At 44.6% G+C, this 17,211-nt stretch overlaps 1 protein-coding gene across 5 annotated transcripts in view; it reads right to left on the minus strand.

The window, feature by feature from the left end:
• Positions 1 to 638: 638 nt before the first annotated feature.
• The window catches only part of gab1 (GRB2-associated binding protein 1), a 63,954-nt gene continuing 47,381 nt past the window's right edge, over positions 639 to 17,211 (minus strand). Inside the window, exons 4-13 of one of the 5 annotated variants that reach the window (XM_076294974.1) lie at positions 15,554 to 15,767; positions 15,122 to 15,244; positions 13,560 to 14,275; positions 11,879 to 11,973; positions 11,138 to 11,462; positions 8,574 to 8,663; positions 5,815 to 5,908; positions 3,666 to 3,741; positions 2,870 to 2,998; positions 639 to 2,714 (exon numbers count right to left, since the gene is read on the minus strand). In XM_076294974.1, the coding sequence (XP_076151089.1) occupies positions 2,556 to 2,714; positions 2,870 to 2,998; positions 3,666 to 3,741; positions 5,815 to 5,908; positions 8,574 to 8,663; positions 11,138 to 11,462; positions 11,879 to 11,973; positions 13,560 to 14,275; positions 15,122 to 15,244; positions 15,554 to 15,767 (2,021 nt within the window). In that variant the 3' untranslated portion in view covers positions 639 to 2,555. Of the gene's footprint in view, positions 2,715 to 2,869; positions 2,999 to 3,665; positions 3,742 to 4,986; positions 5,114 to 5,814; positions 5,909 to 8,573; positions 8,664 to 11,137; positions 11,463 to 11,878; positions 11,974 to 13,559; positions 14,276 to 15,121; positions 15,245 to 15,553; positions 15,768 to 17,211 lie in introns of all 5 variants that reach the window. The other 4 variants (XM_076294973.1, XM_076294976.1, XM_076294977.1 and 1 more) reach the window with 4 other exon arrangements.

A 17,211-nucleotide genomic window follows, 5' to 3' on the forward strand; every position in this document is an offset into this window, starting at 1 on the left:
GTGATGAATACCTCCTCCACCTCTTTACTTCTGAGAGACTCAGTCTCTCTGGGATGATCTGCTAGGCTATTATCTCTCTGTCGAATTCTTCTTGCATGTGGCAAACATAGGAGAAAATTATAATTATAATGAATGATGATGAAAATACATAACTAACCCAGAGCAACTACATAGCCCATAATCCAAAGCAGGTCTGAGACTTGCAGAGAAGGTGTAGTGTGAACATGAAGAAAACTGAGGCCCCATCAGAGCTGAAGTGCACCAGAAAGAGATCGGAGTCCTCTTTCAAATTAACTCACAATGTGAATACAAAATGACTACATATAGTCCCTTTTGTTTTGGTCCTCTTTCTGGACTGAGTTCAGTTCTTTTAAAAGGGACTATATGTGAAAATGCCCTAAGACACATACAAGGTTGGGGGCTGAGAGAGATAGGCCATCCATTTCATGATGTGGATATGTACTAGTCATAGGCTATTGTCAGCCCCAGCCTTGCACACAGCCTGCAAGGTTCAGGATTATTTCAAACAATATGGTGTTTTTTCATCACTCTATATGAGTAAAAAAAACCATACATTTTACACTTGTGGTTTAAATGCAATCCGCCCTCTTCCACTTTTACAAAGACTCAGACCACAATTGCATAAAGGTAGGTTTTATTTAGTTCATTTTCAAATGTACTTTTCTGTTTGATTCATTAAAAAAGATACAAAGCTTTAAGATCCTCCAGGTTCTTTGACACCATTCCACTTGAGGGGAGAGAAGATTTAAGTACAGAAACAACAGTATAAGCATCAGTGTTTTAGATTTTATTCAGTGGGAGCATGCTTGAAAATTTGAGCGCAAATATTTACAGCATGGGTGCCCTCAACAGCGTAGAAACGCACTTGTAGCACCCTCGATTGGGCTTCAAAGGAGAAGAAAGTTAGTAAAAACCAACTATTCATTAAAAATAGTATGAGCTGAAATGCCATGATCAGTCTTATTTACAACATACAAATACACCTGATAAGGCAATAAGTATTTGAGAGTGGTGGGAAATCCATTTGAAATAAGTTATTAAACAAGCGAGAAAATAAATCAAAAAGCCAGTTTGAGGAGAACTGGAGTGAAACAAAATTAAAGTTGGCAGGGGGTGGAGGTATCTTGGGAAAGGCATTTTAAAACAAGCGTCTATACTTTAGAATCATCTAAATTTGGCAAATAAACTAAGAAAAACACTTTTAAGCAAAACGCATCATGAGGCAAAGATCAATCAATCTAGTGATGAAACGACACAAAAATAAATTAGAAATGGATAGCTGTGTTAAGTAATTAAATGAGTACCTGACTTCTTTATCTTATTCTTTAGTATGATACCTTCCATAGCTATTAGGAAGCATCAGCTTCCAATAGTAGCAGTCACAGTTATTGATTCCAATATCTCATGTCATCCATCATAGTGTAGTTCTTGATAGCCATCTCAGAAGGTGCAGATTTCTATCCTGAATCTACATGAAAGCTTTTACATCCTGGATATAAACACAAGTCAAAGGACACTTTGAAAAAAATATACACACCATAACAAATGCACATCATACAGTCCATCTGCATTTCCTCTGCCAGGAGTAAGAAGCACTCTGAGCTGTGCGATTCAGTGAAAGGAATTCCTTCAGATTTGCAGATGTTTTGGTTGAACGACGTTAATGATGCTTGCTTAGCCACCTCAACTGAGTCGAGTGAAACTCTGACCAGGTGCTGCTGTCCACTTGAGTTTTTTTCTCTGTGTGCCCCGTTCAAAGGGCTGAGAGAAATGACGCAGTCTCATTCATGGTTTTAAGTTTAAAACATCACATGGAGGAGCACTCAAGAACTCCAAAAAGAGAAAAAAAAATGATCCAAAAATGATCTGCATCACTGTTTGGTACAGAATAGCTTCTAAGAATCAGGATATTTCATGGAATGCACCTATCAGAAAACTAAAGATTTTTTTACTGATATAATTAAGGCAGTACTCCTAAAGAACACTTTAACATAGTTAAGTATTCAGAATGTGGCTAGATCAGTACAAATTGACAGCAAAATGTATGTTCTACCTTTTTTAAGCCAACATATTTATGGACAACGGCAGTGTTCACGTCAGATTTGGCTAGATGATAAAAAAAAATGAAATCCTTAGAGAAAACATCTTTCGCTGCATGGGGGGTTCCAGTCTAAGTGTCCTAAAGGGCTTCATATCCTGTGAGCCTTCACAGGTCATCTTCACCCTACAAAACAGAGAATCCCAGATCCTCAAGAAGACCCTGGGGAGCAACGCTAAGCAGACATCCTCGCAAATCCTTGAGAGGTTGTGCTTGGCCTCCAGCCAGGTGGCAATGTAAACTACAGGCCTCAAGGGAGGGACGCAGTCTAGTATCTAGGCCACTGATATGCTCTCCTTCACCATCTCTTTGTGTCCAAATCCATCCATGGCACAGTCTCCTTAGCGCTTAGGCCCAGAAAGGCGACTCCGTCAGGAGAAAGGAGAGTGGGGGAAAGAGTGGGAGCTGGGGCTAGTTTGGTGGAGGTGGCTAGTGTTTATTTAGGTCCTTTGATCAGGGTGTCGGTCTCAGTGGACTGTCTGCCATCAGTCCATGCCTCTCTAGTGCTCTTGAGAGCTAGCGTTCGCTGCTGGTCCACCACCACATAGTCCACACGCTCGTCTGACACAGCCGCTCCCGTCCCGTTGCTCTTTTTCTGTAGGAGCAGGAGAGAAGAGGGCTCATATGATATTATGGTAAGTGTGCTAGCATTAACACAATTTGTACAGTAAACAGACTAATCAATGTCAAATCATGCAGTTCTTGAGCTGTTCTTCTAATGCGATTACAGTATTAACCTATGGACCATACCTTCCGTGGGGGTGTGGATTTGCCAGGGTCCAGATCCAAGTCCAGGTACTCCACCTGTTTATCTCCTTTGAGCGGCACCATGGGACTACTGCCTCCATCTGCGTTCATCTGAGCACTCAGCTTAAGGTTCTAGAACAACAAAGAAAACCCCAATGGTGCAGACTGGTTATAAGAAGAACAGGGAGGTCAAAACGGTGTTTGCCAGCACACCACTTAAAAAACTAACGCTGACTCTAAAAGCTAATGCTAAGTTAATGCTCTACTCTACCAACCAGGGGTGCGTTTCCCAAAACCATAGTTGCTAATCTGTTAGCAACTTAGTTGGTTGGCAATGGGAAATTTAGTTAGCAACTATGGTTTTGGGAAACGCGCCCCAGTATGAGAGGTGGGATCGCACTAATGGCATGAGAGTATAAGGACATATGAAATGTTCATTTTCAGGAGAAACAAAAGATAGGCATTTGAATATGATATCCAGTGATTATTGAATGAAATTCTTCAGAGTAGGGTTCTGTGAAGTTCAAAGCCACTGTCTGAGCAGGTGAACCTTAAATTAAGGGTCTAGTATGACATTTCGCCATACACTTCTTGACAAAACTTTGTGGGCATCATACTGTTAAAGCTTCCAACTAATAACGAGTTGAGAGGATTGTATATAATACCTAGGGTTAAGAAGGTGTGTGATCATGCACTGTTCTGACTTTGAGTTCAGCTTGGAACCTCTTTAATGCAGAATCCTTTCTACCAGAACAGAGCTCCTGAGTGTGAGGAGCCACTGGCATGGTCAGTCCCTCACCTCCTCTAGCTGGTCAAGGCCAGACATCTCCCTCTTTATGGGAGTGATGGGCACAGTGCAGTAGAAGGACTCCTCTCTATGGAGCAGGAGACAGACAACAGAGAAGACAGGAAGAGAGCAAAGGGATGGGCAAAGTGAAATAAAAACAGAGGAAAAGATAGAGGATAGAGAGAAGGTAACAGACAATGGAGAAGGAATAGAAAGAAAAGTAGAGGACAGAGCGTTCACCACCACATGTTGGAACCACCGCGAGATGAGAAAAACACAGCAGGAGAAAAACTAAAAGGGCATTGACAAGGAAACAAGGTTTAAAGATGATAGAAAAAATAAAGGAAGTAATGAGACACTAAAGCAAACCCAAAGAAGCAGTCACCAGGGATTTGGGAAATGCAAACAGAATACATGTGGGGCCATTTCATGGTTCTACTTTCAGGCCAATTTGAATTTAACTTAACATCATCCAATAGGTTCATATCATACTGACTAACATTAGGCATTGCTAAATTATGTATTGCATGCTTTGTTGCATATGTGTAAAGGTCTCATCACTGCATTCATGTAGAGAACTCAACTGATGAATAGAATCAGCTGGGTATATGAACCAACATGAAAAGGGCCCATAGAGACATGGGGGGGAAAAATCAATAACAAAAAGGAAGAAAAAATGCAAGATGTGCAACATGCTCTCTATAAAAGAAGTTGCCTGCAGAGGATGGGGTGAGCGTAATGAAATGGCAAAAGAGCAAAAGAGGAGGGATGAAGAAGCAACATGAAGAGGAGTCCTTCCAGAAGGCTTGTCCACAGAAGCCACGTATACCCTTTGGGGTTTTATTTTTTACCTACTGGGGATGACGACCAGTAACGATAAATGAGGACTTCTGAGGGATATGAGGATATCACTAAATAGCCCATACCCTGCCATGCGACATTCTGTGGGATATGAGGATATCACTAAATAGCCCATAACCTGCCATGCGACATTAATTTAACAACAGGCTGTTTTGCTAGCTACCACATAACAATCTACCAAGTGCGATTAAAATTTATTTTTTTAAATAAAGTACTGGACACATGACACATTAGTGTGAGCATTTTTGTCTGTCCCAGATCTTTCATTGCTGAAAAGTTACAATCTAAAAATGAAGCATACAGTATATTCAACAACAAAATGTATGGATATATTTTAAAAAGTTCAACTTTTATCTGAATTTATGTAACTAATGAAATTATTAAATAATACATCTTGCTCTTAGGAGCCAATAGAAATCTTGGTTAAGTGCCTGAGAGGCAAGTGGGGAGTGGTAGAGCTGGATTTACATACTGGTTCGTCTGAAGACATACTAGATGTTTGCATGGCTACATAATTCTCCTCACACTCCTCGGAATCGGTGCTGGAGGCAGTGCTTTGCACCGACGAGGGTCTTGGAGGCATGGGAAACCTGGAGAGACTGAGCAGCACCAAAAGGTTTACACTGCTGCTCACACGCTCACACAATCATACAGCACACACACACAGAAAATATATACACAAAAAAAAAACATATACAAACAGTGCTCTAACATAAACACCAGTCATCCCTTCATCTCCAGTAATTCCATACACCATAACAAGGACAAAAATCATCATGCACAACACCATCAGGCATGAGACTACTGTGATGGGTTAGGTGGTGTCTGCTATAGTGTCTAAGTTAACAGTGGTATACAGATAACTAGTTTCTCAGACTAGGGCCAAGACCAGCCATCTGATTGAAAACTGGTCTTGGTCCTGGAAACCAGCCCAGTGTTGGCTTTTTATACTGTATAGTTTAGACATGCAGAGCATAGCCTAACTGTCAGACTGTGTCAGTAAGGCACATGGTTAAGGGATGTATTGTCAAGAATGTCCAGTTTAAGGGTTTTCCCATACATCTTAAAATGTATTTTTTTTTATACTGAGTAAATGCTGACACCTACATAATGTGGTTCAACAAGAAAGTAAATCTCACCGTACATTTTAACCATGAGGAAGGAATACCAAATGAGTGCATTAAATATGTATATATTACTTTCGATGTTGGCCTCATTTGACTGACACAGGGCTGACACCATGGCTTTGCTATTTGATGGGCATCTTGAGGGCTTTGGATACTTTGGACCAAGAACTTACTCCCTGGCGAACGTCCTGGTGTCCGGTGAGCGGACGGGCGCCGTGAACTCCTCCAACTCCGACAGGGGCTTAATCTCCAAAGGGGCCGGTCTGGCTGTGGGGTTGAGGGAGGGGGGGGGGGGGGGGGACAAAACACAGCCATTAGCCATCAGTAGACTTCATCTAGATTTCAGTCACTTGGAGCCACCACTGTAACGTTTCTAACCCGTGAAAACACTTGTGTAAGAGGCTGTGGTACTTATGTAACCATCACATGACGTACAACAGTTGACCATGACCAACTCACAAAGCAGAGAGGGTACACACAGAAGAGTGACTACTCCTAGCTCCACAACATCTTTGGCTGCTCGCCGGAGCCTGGCTGTGGTAGAGCCTTGCATAATCAACTTACACTAACTCCTCACAAAAATTCCTGATGGACTTAGGATCAGATATTACCTGATTTCTATGCAGCAAGCTGGAGGATTTAGCCCAGGGCTCTTAAGGATGTCATGGGTAATTCAAACCTGCCGGAGCTGATGGGAATATCTATATTCATACTGTGTGGACATGGAGACACAAATGCTTATGGAGAGTAAATTCTGTCTTTATCGCAGTACTTAAACTTACACTGAACACTGCTGGCAGGCCCAAGCACCATCTGAAGCATGACTGAGTGTCATGTGGTCCCAGTGCAATACTAACACTTTTCATTTCAAATGAAGTTTCGTAATTGACAATCTGCCGTACTGTTACATAAGGGACACCAGGACCCCTTCAGCAGGTCTGCATTTCAGTCAATAGAGGGCACAAGTGCCCATGGTAAGAGCTTGGTAAGCCTTTTCCATCAGCCATGCTAGAGTTGAGAGGACCTCTGTCCCAAGATTGGGACAGTACAATTGTACAACTGATTTGCTTTCTGAGTAGAGTATGGGAGACAGCAAAATGTACATCTGTGGCATCTGTCTCATTTGTCGAACATGCCACAGAACAGATAACCTAGGCAAGAATAAAACAGTCTGCTTCTCTGTGTTAGCCATCAACTCGGTTGTAAAGAGATTACACCTTAGAAAATCAAAGAGGAGTGGAGAGGAGTGGACTAGCCATTCTGATACAGACTGGCTTCTGACAGTTATCGTGAGCCTCAGAGGAGCTTGGCAGCAAAGGCGTTTGACTGACAGTGAAAATGGGAGTGAGATGTTCACTCACTCCATCCCTCCGCCACTCTCTCTCTCTCCCTCTTTCCTCCCACATTCACAGGGCCTGATTCAGTCTTCACAGCTGGCGAACAGCGACGATGCGCTGAGAACTCGCTCAATCTGGCAACCGAGAGAGAGCCAGCTTTCCCATAGTGCAACAGGGTGGGCCAAAACATGCACCATCTGGTGCTACCACAGAGAGAAAGACAAAAGGAATAATAAAACAGATAAGGGATCCATACAAAGACAAAAAAGAGCGAAAGACAAAGTATGAAAAGAGAAAAAGATTTTCAACTGAAAAAAGATTGAGATTGAAAGGTTGAGAAGAAAGAGAAGACGACAGAGCCAAAAAAAACATCTTGTTTGATACGTGTTTCAAAAGTTCATGGAGACATCTGCGTGAAACTACATCTGGCCCAGGTCACCACAAATGTGGCAATCGCACAGCTGAGAGCTTATGAAACACACACACACACACACACACACATACACACAGAGGAAAAGTTCACCACAGCCCTCTATAGTGTGTTTGTCTTCAAAGTGACATGGTGTAAATTTGTACTATGACAAACAGATTCCTAATAAATCTTAAATAGATAGGGAGGCAAATCACAACCAACAGAGTAACAGTTACATAACGACGAAGACAGAAGCAATAAAATATATAAATAACTGGGTCATACCAAGTGCTAGTTTTGGAGAGAAAATAAAAGATGGCAAAGGCAGTTCAGTGTTTGTGTGCATGAGCATGTGGGTTCAGCCTTGGCTATTTAAAGAGGACCCAATATGTCCACACTGGTAGCAAATCCTAATTTGATTGGTCAGTAATGTTTACTTAAGGAAACAACTAAACATGGCATCCTGTCCTTGACCCAAGCGCTTACAGACAGTCACATGCTGCTGAATCCCCAGCTTCTTTTCCAGAAAGACAACAGTGTCTGGGCAGCTTGGCAAAAGCCATCTGCTACCTTTTTTTCTGGTATCAGGAGACTGGGAACATTACCAATAAAGTTTGTATGTGAAGAAAGAGTGTTTCTGACCATGTTGTTAGGGTTTGTGTGGGAACTAACCAGGTATCCACCATGTGAGTGCAACGGTCAGTGGCGTGGAAATGAGGTGAATGAGGAATGTGTTAGTGTTGAGAAGGACTTTTCCAAGGCCCACAGTCAATAAGTGTATATGGTCGTGTTAACATTTATTAACAAGCACTAACCAAACACAGTTTGCTTGGCTTTCTCAATTGGTTTGGTCATTGTTACAAAGCAGACTGCGGCAAGAGAATTTTAGAGTTTTGTTGAAGATGTAGGTTATTTGTAGGCTAAGCACATCAACAGATTGATTACAGATACACTGATTATAATGTTGCAGTTATGCCTTACTGTGGAAGTGTCTAACAGTGATGCCCTGGAAACAAATATTTCATTGTTTTTGTGGTTGTTAGTGTTTCCAAAACATGCATGAAGTTTAAAGTGATGTTAGATGGACGGAGAGTGTGTGGCTGATGGACAGGTGAGAGAGATGACAGGCCAGACAGTAGAGAAAAGATTCTAGATGCAGCGGCAGGTGATGTGGGTTACCTACCCTTGCGTCGTCTTGGGAATTCACCTATGGTTTGTGAGTCGGTTCGCTCAAGACCGACTGGCTTAGCTCTTAATACCTTAGGGCTTTGACCTGATTGGTGGAAGAAGACCGTTCTCATTACAAAGCTTTGGGACAAACACAGAGGGAATGCCCTCTCAGCACCCCTCCTTGAGCCCCACAAATCTCCACAAGACATCGCTCCCCCATGCAGCACCAAAGGACACGGTCAAGCAGTGCATCAGCTCCTCTGCTCTCTCGCCCTCCTCCTCCTCTCCCTCTGTTCTCTCTTTCCCTCATTTCTAAGAGGGTGCACATGTAGTGTTGTGGTGGCTACAGCTAGCCCGCATGCATCTTAATTCATGCAGAGTCCCTCCCACCACACGAATGCATACACTCACACACACACACACACGTGGGCAGCCTTTTACACACAAGGTATAAGAATCGGTATAAAAGCACATGCACCAGAGGTTAGGGCCATAGATAACCTTGATTGTGTGAGTAAATGCTCCAACCAACAGCAGTAAATGGTCACATTTTAGCTGGCCCTGAGCATTGACAAAACTGACAGCTCGCCACAACTGTAGCCACACATAGATCAGCATCAGACAGAATGCAGCCATCAACATGGCAAAAACTGTACGGTGCAGAAGTGTACCATAAAGGTGGGGAAAAGGTATCAGCAAGTGTGGCTGTGTTGTGCTGGTTAGTGAGAGAGACAGAGAGAGAGATGAAAGAGAGATGGAGAAATTCAAAGCGAGTGAAAGGCAGAGCGATACTGGCAAAGGAAAGAGAGAGGAATGGCAGAGACAAAGGGACAGAGCAAGAAAGAGAAACCGCTCACGTAAAGATGCAAGAAATAGACTGCAGCTGGTACAAGTAAACACAGAAGACGTCTCTGAGGAGACCAACATTAAAGAAAGCACCCCAAAGCTCACCGAAAGGCCCAGTACAGCCCAGCTCAGCTCAGCACAGGCCACCTCCCCAACACACAGAGAGCAGTGGTGCACACCAAACAACACAAAATGGCTGCCTGCTGAGGCTCCATCCAGCACATCACAAATAACCAGCTGGCAGCGAGGTCAGCAGCACATAGCAATGTATCTGGCCCATGGTTATAAAAGATTCACAGTACCCCCAAATGCACAATAAAATGGTTATGAAAGATTCACAGTACCCCCAAATGCACAATAAAATGGTTATGAAAGATTCACAGTACCCCCAATGCACAATATAATATCCAGAGTGGCTAATAGGGGTGTGAGACAAACTTGTATTATTCTATTTGAAATCGCCTGCATCCTCTGCAGCTTTTGCTCTTGTAGCTTGTGGTCATAAGTGTGCGTAGAGCTTCGTGTACACCCTCTGGAAATCAGAGGGGATTTACGCCACTCTGACCCTGGGTTCATACTTTTACTGGTGGTGAAGTGTTTTCCTACTTATTTTGCTTGAATGGTTCTGTTTGAAGTAAATAATTAAGATATGTTGGTTCCATTAAAATATCTAGATATTTTTCTTGGTCAATATCGAACACCCCTAGTGTCTAACTACAAAAAAATGAGCAGAATTCATAATTGCTGAAAACTTTAATTTATTAGTCCATTAAATTGCAAATGTGACTTGTTGAGGTAAAGGTACTTACTTTAATGTAATTACAAATGTAATTTTAGTCTTTGAGAGGTATTTGAGAGAAAACATTAAAAGGTCGCTTGCTCAAGAGCTGACGTGGGTAAAGATGTCATTTGGGTTAGGCTACAATGATGAAATGGTGGTGGAACGCTGTGCCCACGATTTGATTTGGCCCGACCACAGAAGCAGTGGCAGCCATGGCCTGTGGCTGCATGCCTCTCTGCTTGTACGACATTGAAATAGTGCTCCAGTCCCTTTTAACCAGAAATTCCCCTCGTCAGCCAGGCCATCAAAGAGGCCTTTGACAGGATGGACAATGGGGACAGAGGTGACCGCTCCAGGCTAGCAGAGTGGTCAGGGTCCCTAAGACCCATGGATCTCAGGCCAAGCACAAAAGGCGCCTTTCATGGCGGTGCTGGTCATATGTTAACTGCTCGCAAGGGGCAAAGGGGATATCGAGACGCTAGTGTGTTTGTAGATGCTAATTTGAGAACTTCAGAGGGTTTGGGATGAAGGCAGATTTAAGTTTTTGTGCATATATGGGTCTCATGGGTTTGGTTGGTAAAAAGATTTTGAATATCTGATTGCGCTGCCATATTGTCAAGAGTGGCACGTTAGCCTTTAGCGTGATGGGCCTCTCTGAGGTGTTTGGGGGAAATGAATGGGATTCATAAGCATGGGCCAGAACATAAACGAGAGAAGAGCTCCCAGCATAGAAAGCAATAGGCTACAGACAAGATCATAATCAATTCAATCAATCTCACCTCTCTGACAGACAGAACACACAAGGCTCAACAAACCTTACAGCAGTCAACATACATTTCAGCTCTTCGACACACACACAGCCACAGAACACATCCAACCTCACACAAACACACACTCACACGCACAAACACACACTCACACGCACAAAATGGGACTGTCCCCTGCCTCACCTTTGCGATCTGGCTTAAGGTTGCGGTCCACGGGGGGCGGCTGGCGGTCCACGGGAGGTGGCTGGCACTCGTTCAAAGGCATGGGTCTCCGTGGGGGCGTCTTGGGGCTGGAGCGGAATCCCATGTGGGCCGGCGGAGGCACCTGTTTGCCCAGGGAGGAGAACTCCACCGTGCCCGGGGTCATGGGTACGTAGTTGGGCTCATGGATGGGCTCGGAGAGGCTGCCCGAGCGCCGGTGGGAGGGCGAGTTGGCGCTCATGGGCACATAATTTTCGTCCACTTCCTCCGTGGAAGCGCTGCTCACAGGCATCATACCCTTGTTTTTCTGTGGTTGATAATACACATACACACACACACACACACACACACACACACACACACACACACATGAAGAGGAAAGGAAAGTACTTCACATCACTTTTCTGGTTCAGTAGGGGACACTCCAAGATTCTACCTTAAACTATATTTAGAGCTGCCACCAGAGGCAAGAAAGCAAGAAAATAATGCAGTGATACATGATGTGATTCACTGACTTCATGAATCTCCCCTTTGGTTTGATTTTTGACCCATCTTGTTTTGCTCTGAAGTCTTCAAGCACACAAGATAAGACAGTATTTCATTAGGCCAAACTGACATAGGCTTTACTTTAAAGGAGCGATACAAAACAAACAGTCATGCACTTGTGAGTATACTCATTAAAATGAAACAAGCAGGCAATGATTTGTTTTTCAAGAAACTCACAAAATAATTGCTTAGACTTTCGTTGAATTCAAATGCGCCACATTTATCTGACGCAAAGGGTCTTGGGATGTCATAGCAGTCCTGGGATCCAAACTCTGTATAAACAAAACAAAAGTAGATTTAAGCTGTGGGACAGGTGAGAAGACAGGTTAACCCATTTAACGATCTCCTAATTATAGCATACAGCTGGACAGTCAGAGGGAAATTATACCATGGACAACAATGAAGCAAGTTTCAGTTTTAATTCTGAAACATTAAAGTATAAAGTATAAAGTATAGTATATATACTCTTTTGATCCCGTGAGGAAAATTTAGTCTCTGCATTTATCCCAATCCGTGAATTAGTGAAACACACACAGCACACAGTGTACACACAGTGAGGTGAAGCACACACTAATCCCGGCGCAGTGAGCTGCCTGCATCAACAGCGGCGCTCAGGGAGCAGTGAGGGGTTAGGTCCCTTGCTCAAGGGCACTTCAGCCGTGCCTACTGGTCGGGGTTCGAACCGGCAACCCTCCGGTTACAAGTCCGAAGTGCTAACCAGTAGGCCACGGCTGCCCCAAATTAAGCAAACACAACAGCCATGGGGAAGAGTAACAACATATTCATATTTGACAGGAACGGAAGGTTAACCAACACAACATTTTACTTCTCTACACAATCTTGTTTCAGGGCACATTCAAGTAGCAAACCATAGCATAAAATATCACATATTAAAGCTTATTAGCATCCATGCAAAACTGATGTGATCCTTCTCCTTTTGATGGTGAAAAAGCTAGCATATAGCAGCGAGATACCACATATTAGTAAAGACTGAAAGATAAAACAAAAACTGTCCAACCATTGGATAAAAAGTGATAACGTAATGCTTAGCTTATCAAATATTAATGTAATATTAGCCAAATGCATCCAGAAATGTGCATTACTTGTCTTAAAAGTTCACACTGCAACACTGCTTTCAACCACAGACAGAGGGCGCTATGAAAAACAACAGTACTATGCAAACTATGGATTTTAGCCTGAGGTTGAAGGTTCCGTCCAACCCAGGGAGGAAATGTGTGTCTAATGACCCAGCTTACGCTACCAGGGAACCAGCAGAGTTCAGCTGATAAAACTGCTGTGTCATACTTCATCAGTGTGCTGTGCTGCTCACTGAACTAACCCACTGATTTTAAATCCAGGCCAGGAAAAGTGCTCCTGCCAGAGGCTCTTGAGAGATACTATTTCAACATCCACAAGTACTTGACTAGCTTTATGATGCATACCAATTTGTGTTAGCAGTAAATCTATTCACAATGAAGTTTTAGAAGTTAAGTCTTCTAAAGCATTGTGACTAGATATTCCTTTTCATCAAGGACAATATTTCATATTCAGATCTCGTGGAAGAACTTTGGAAGAACAAATTTCAGTTCAACTTACCAAGTTACTGGCAACAGCAAAAGCCAACACAATACTCAAAAAACACTGAGCTGCAATTGAGATTTAGTCTGTCAAAAGTCTGTGAGAAATGTCACAGAGGCACAAAGAGATTGCATTCCACTGCTCCATGGTGCTCAGTTTAATTAACATCAGGGAAGGAATGGATGTGGAGTCCTCTTGCTGAAATGAAAGACTTCAGATTTATTTTCTATGCTAATCCAATGTGCTGTTCCACCACTGCTTTGACTTCCTGGACACCTACCTTTGCGGAGGCGCGAAGTGTCCATAGGACCGATGGTGTTGCTGCGCAGCGCTTTGTTCCCCGCACTGGTCGGCACGCAGTAGTTCCCGTCTGTTTCCGAGATGGAGCGTGGCACGGCGTAGGTGTCCGTGGGCGACCTCTCCGGTGGCCCCCCAGCCGGCATCGTGGCCATGGACGACGAGAGCGAGGGCTTGGGCGGGCGGGGCGGGGGCACGACTTCTCCTCCTCCGAGAGGCTCCATCCCTCCACCTCCCCCCCGCTCACTGCCGCCGCCGCTGCTCATGCTCCAGGGCAGGTAGGAAGAGCAGCCGCTGCCGGGGGTGGGCGGGATGTCGTAGCACGTCATGATGCGCAGCTGCGCCTCTAGCGAGGGTTTGCGGCCCGGCGTGTTGAAGACGTACAGCTCGGACTCGCTCTCCGAGGCCGAGCGGCCGCCCGGCACCGGCATGACCGTGTCCTGCGAGCGGCTGCGCGGCAGCTGGTAGAGGCTGCTGGGGTCGGCGGGCGGGGGCAGCGAGGGGCCGTGGCGCGAGGGCGGCGAGTCGTACAGGGCGGCGGCCGACGAGGCCGATGAGGGGTGCGAGTGCGAAGGGAAGAAGCCATTGACGGACGTGTGCTTGGCCGACGAGCAGGCGGTCGGGGGCGTGCGGTGCAGTGGCAGGTTGTCGTTGCAGTCGGGCTCTGAGGACGTGGACTTCGAGCAGTCGCCATGAGACCTGCACAGAGGGAAGATTGAGTGGATATCAATGAGTGAGTGAGATAAATGTTAAAAAACGCAACCAAAATGTGAATAACTCAATCAGTAATCAAACATATCCAGTAGTTTTCAATATAGTGAATGGACACATAACGTTAAAGTATGTAGTTGCTTCTCAGAGTAGTATCATATTTTAATCTAAAGTCATTAGAATGTTTCTCCTCAGTTAGGTCCAGAAGGTTCACACCATGACAGTCATGCAGAACACAAGCCTCTTTGGGATCCAGGTAATACTACCATCCCAACACGCGACATCTGTTAACATTTGGGTGAGCTGATCAGCTGTAGACAGTTAGTAAAGCACAAACCTCACTCAGGTGTAGTAGTTAAATAGGGATTATTTTTGAGCATCGACCATTTATGTTTGTGTGTGTGTGTGTATATTCAAGTGTCTGTATGTGTGTGAGTGCGCAAAATGTTTATCATACAAAACTATAAGTAGTACAAGTAGTTTTTGTTCATTTTGCCTCTATATTGATAGGACAGTGAAGAGTGACAGGAAGTGAGCGGGAGAGTGAGAGATGAGATGAGATGAGATGGGATGGGATCGGGAAATGACCGTGGGTCAGATTTGAACCCGAGTCCTCGTGGGCACTTTGATGCAAATGTGGAACGGACGCTGCAGCCACTTGCACCAACACCCCACCCAGAAACGCATCTATAGTCGACAAATTCCTTTACATTACATACTCGCATAATGTAAGTATAGACTAAACATAATGCCAAGCTTGATCCAACTGCGTGTGTAGGTCTGCATGTGTGTGAGTTCGTAAGTGCACACTGGCGCGCCATGCTTTGCACTCACTGACTGGTGAGGGGCGAGCTCCTGCTCTCACACTCCTCTAGGAGCAGGTACTCCTGATCCCCCTCAGGTGGAGAGGGGGGAGGGGGCAGGGGAGGCCCGGGGGAAGGGCTGGGGGTCACTGAGCTACACAACATGAGGACGGGGGGGTCAGTGGAACCATGGGAACAGATAACACAGCAGCAGGTAGCAAGTCTGAAAAGTAGTGACTGATCCTTTACTAACGTTAAGCTACATTTCAAGACCTTCCACTTCATGCATTCTTTCTCTCAGTCTCCCTCTAGCAGGCTGGTCAGTTCAGCCAGTCTCTGCTTTAAGTTAGCCCTGCTCCTTCCTTCCCTCACTCAGTTGTTCCTTCTGCACATCTCTGCCTCTGATTCTCCTTCCCAGTCATTGGGTTTTGTTCATCCAGCTGCTTCCCTCTCCCCTCCTTACCTGCTGGTGTCCGGCTTCTTGCTCTCACAGTTGACCAGCCAGAGGTAGTCCTGTGGTTCGTCTAGGCTGGACGAGGACTCCAGGTGGCTCACGCTAACGGGCTGGTAAGGCGGGGGCACGCTGGTCAGGACCGAGTGGCCAAGTGGCCCCAGCGACGAGCCCAGGCCCACATCCACCCCTGCGCTCCCCGACTGCTGCGCCACCTTCGACGGGTCTAGAGGGGAAAGACAGGCAGAGAGACAGAGAGAGAGGAAGACCGAGAGAGACAATCAGTGAGTTTGTCCAAGGGGTCCAATGAAAATGCATGACGAGGTGTCCTCAGGACACATCTGCATGATTTAGCCATGAAAGATACTTCATCAAAGTTTACACATATAGGCATGGCTATGATTAAAACACCTTTTTAATGATGAACTCCAATGTAGTAACCACTACATATCACGGCCATCCTCCTAATCAATAAGACTTTCCTTACAGTCTCGCACTGTTAACAGCCAAGTTAGCCGAGCAACAACAAGCGATGAAGCGTTATGTGCAGCACGAGCATTTATGGACCATATTTTTGCTGAGAAGGATGAAAAGACTAATCTTGAAGTGAGACTGTAAAGAGGAAATGAGATTATGTTCCAAGACTGAATCTAAACCACTCATCAGTTAAGGAAGGACCAACCTCAGTGCGAAGAGGAAACATCTACTGTGGCAAAGAGAAAGAGACACACGAGAGAGAGAGAGAGATGGGGGGGGGGGGGGGGGGGGGGCATGCATACACTCACACACTTCAAATTCCCTAGATAAAAGTCTACAGCCTTCAGGAAAGCAAATGTGGAACTTAATTTCAAAATAAGAAGGGAAAAAGATTCAATCTTAAATTGGGGAGAATCAAGGCAATTATTGTGGAGCACCTCAGGAATGCTCTACACGGTCTTAAGTGTAGGTACGGCTACTGCGATGAGCCTGTCCACATTCAGATGTGTAAGGGTCTACAGAGTTTTTCACAAGGCGCTAATACTTCAGTCCTCTATTCTCTCACTCTCAATTCTAGCCGCTCGACCTTCGCTCAGGGACCTCTGCACTGTGCTTCACTCTGTGGGAGACAGCGAGAGTGTGTGGACCTAGCACTATTTAATCTATACTATTCATACACACACACACAGGAGAGGAATACAGGAATATCCTTCAGTCCTCCCAGAACCTTCCCAGGTACTCCACAAGAGGTCATTCTTGCCTGTGGCCATTCAACTTTACAACTCCGCCCCTTTGTGACACAATATTGACCTTGCTGGAACAGGATCCAGGTGGGGCTACTATTTTCAATACTTTAGCACTGTATTTCATTTTTTTTGTACACATTAGTAGCAGAATGTGTCACTTCAATTCCCCTGAGGATTACTCAAGTATCAATATACTGTGTCTATCAGTGCTGATAAGTTTTTCTTTGACATACACAATTTCCTGTCAATGAATATGCATATTCATTCATATTTCTTTGAATAACAACAGTTACTTATAGGCTATACATGATGATCCTAAATATTCATCAAACAATGCCATGCAATGCTAAAATGAATTTGTATCTATGTTTCATGTAATCTGTTTAACTTTTGCACAAGTGGATGTTAGATGAGCAGCTGAGAAACTGAAGAACCCTCTTCACTTGG

This window comes from Alosa pseudoharengus, unplaced genomic scaffold (assembly GCF_046254945.1).
Source record: "Alosa pseudoharengus isolate Yale_2024_CS ecotype anadromous, Long Island Sound unplaced genomic scaffold, YU_APseudo_1.1 YU_APseudo_1.1_scf_2, whole genome shotgun sequence".
In the NCBI taxonomy this organism is placed as follows: Eukaryota; Metazoa; Chordata; class Actinopteri; order Clupeiformes; family Clupeidae; genus Alosa; species Alosa pseudoharengus.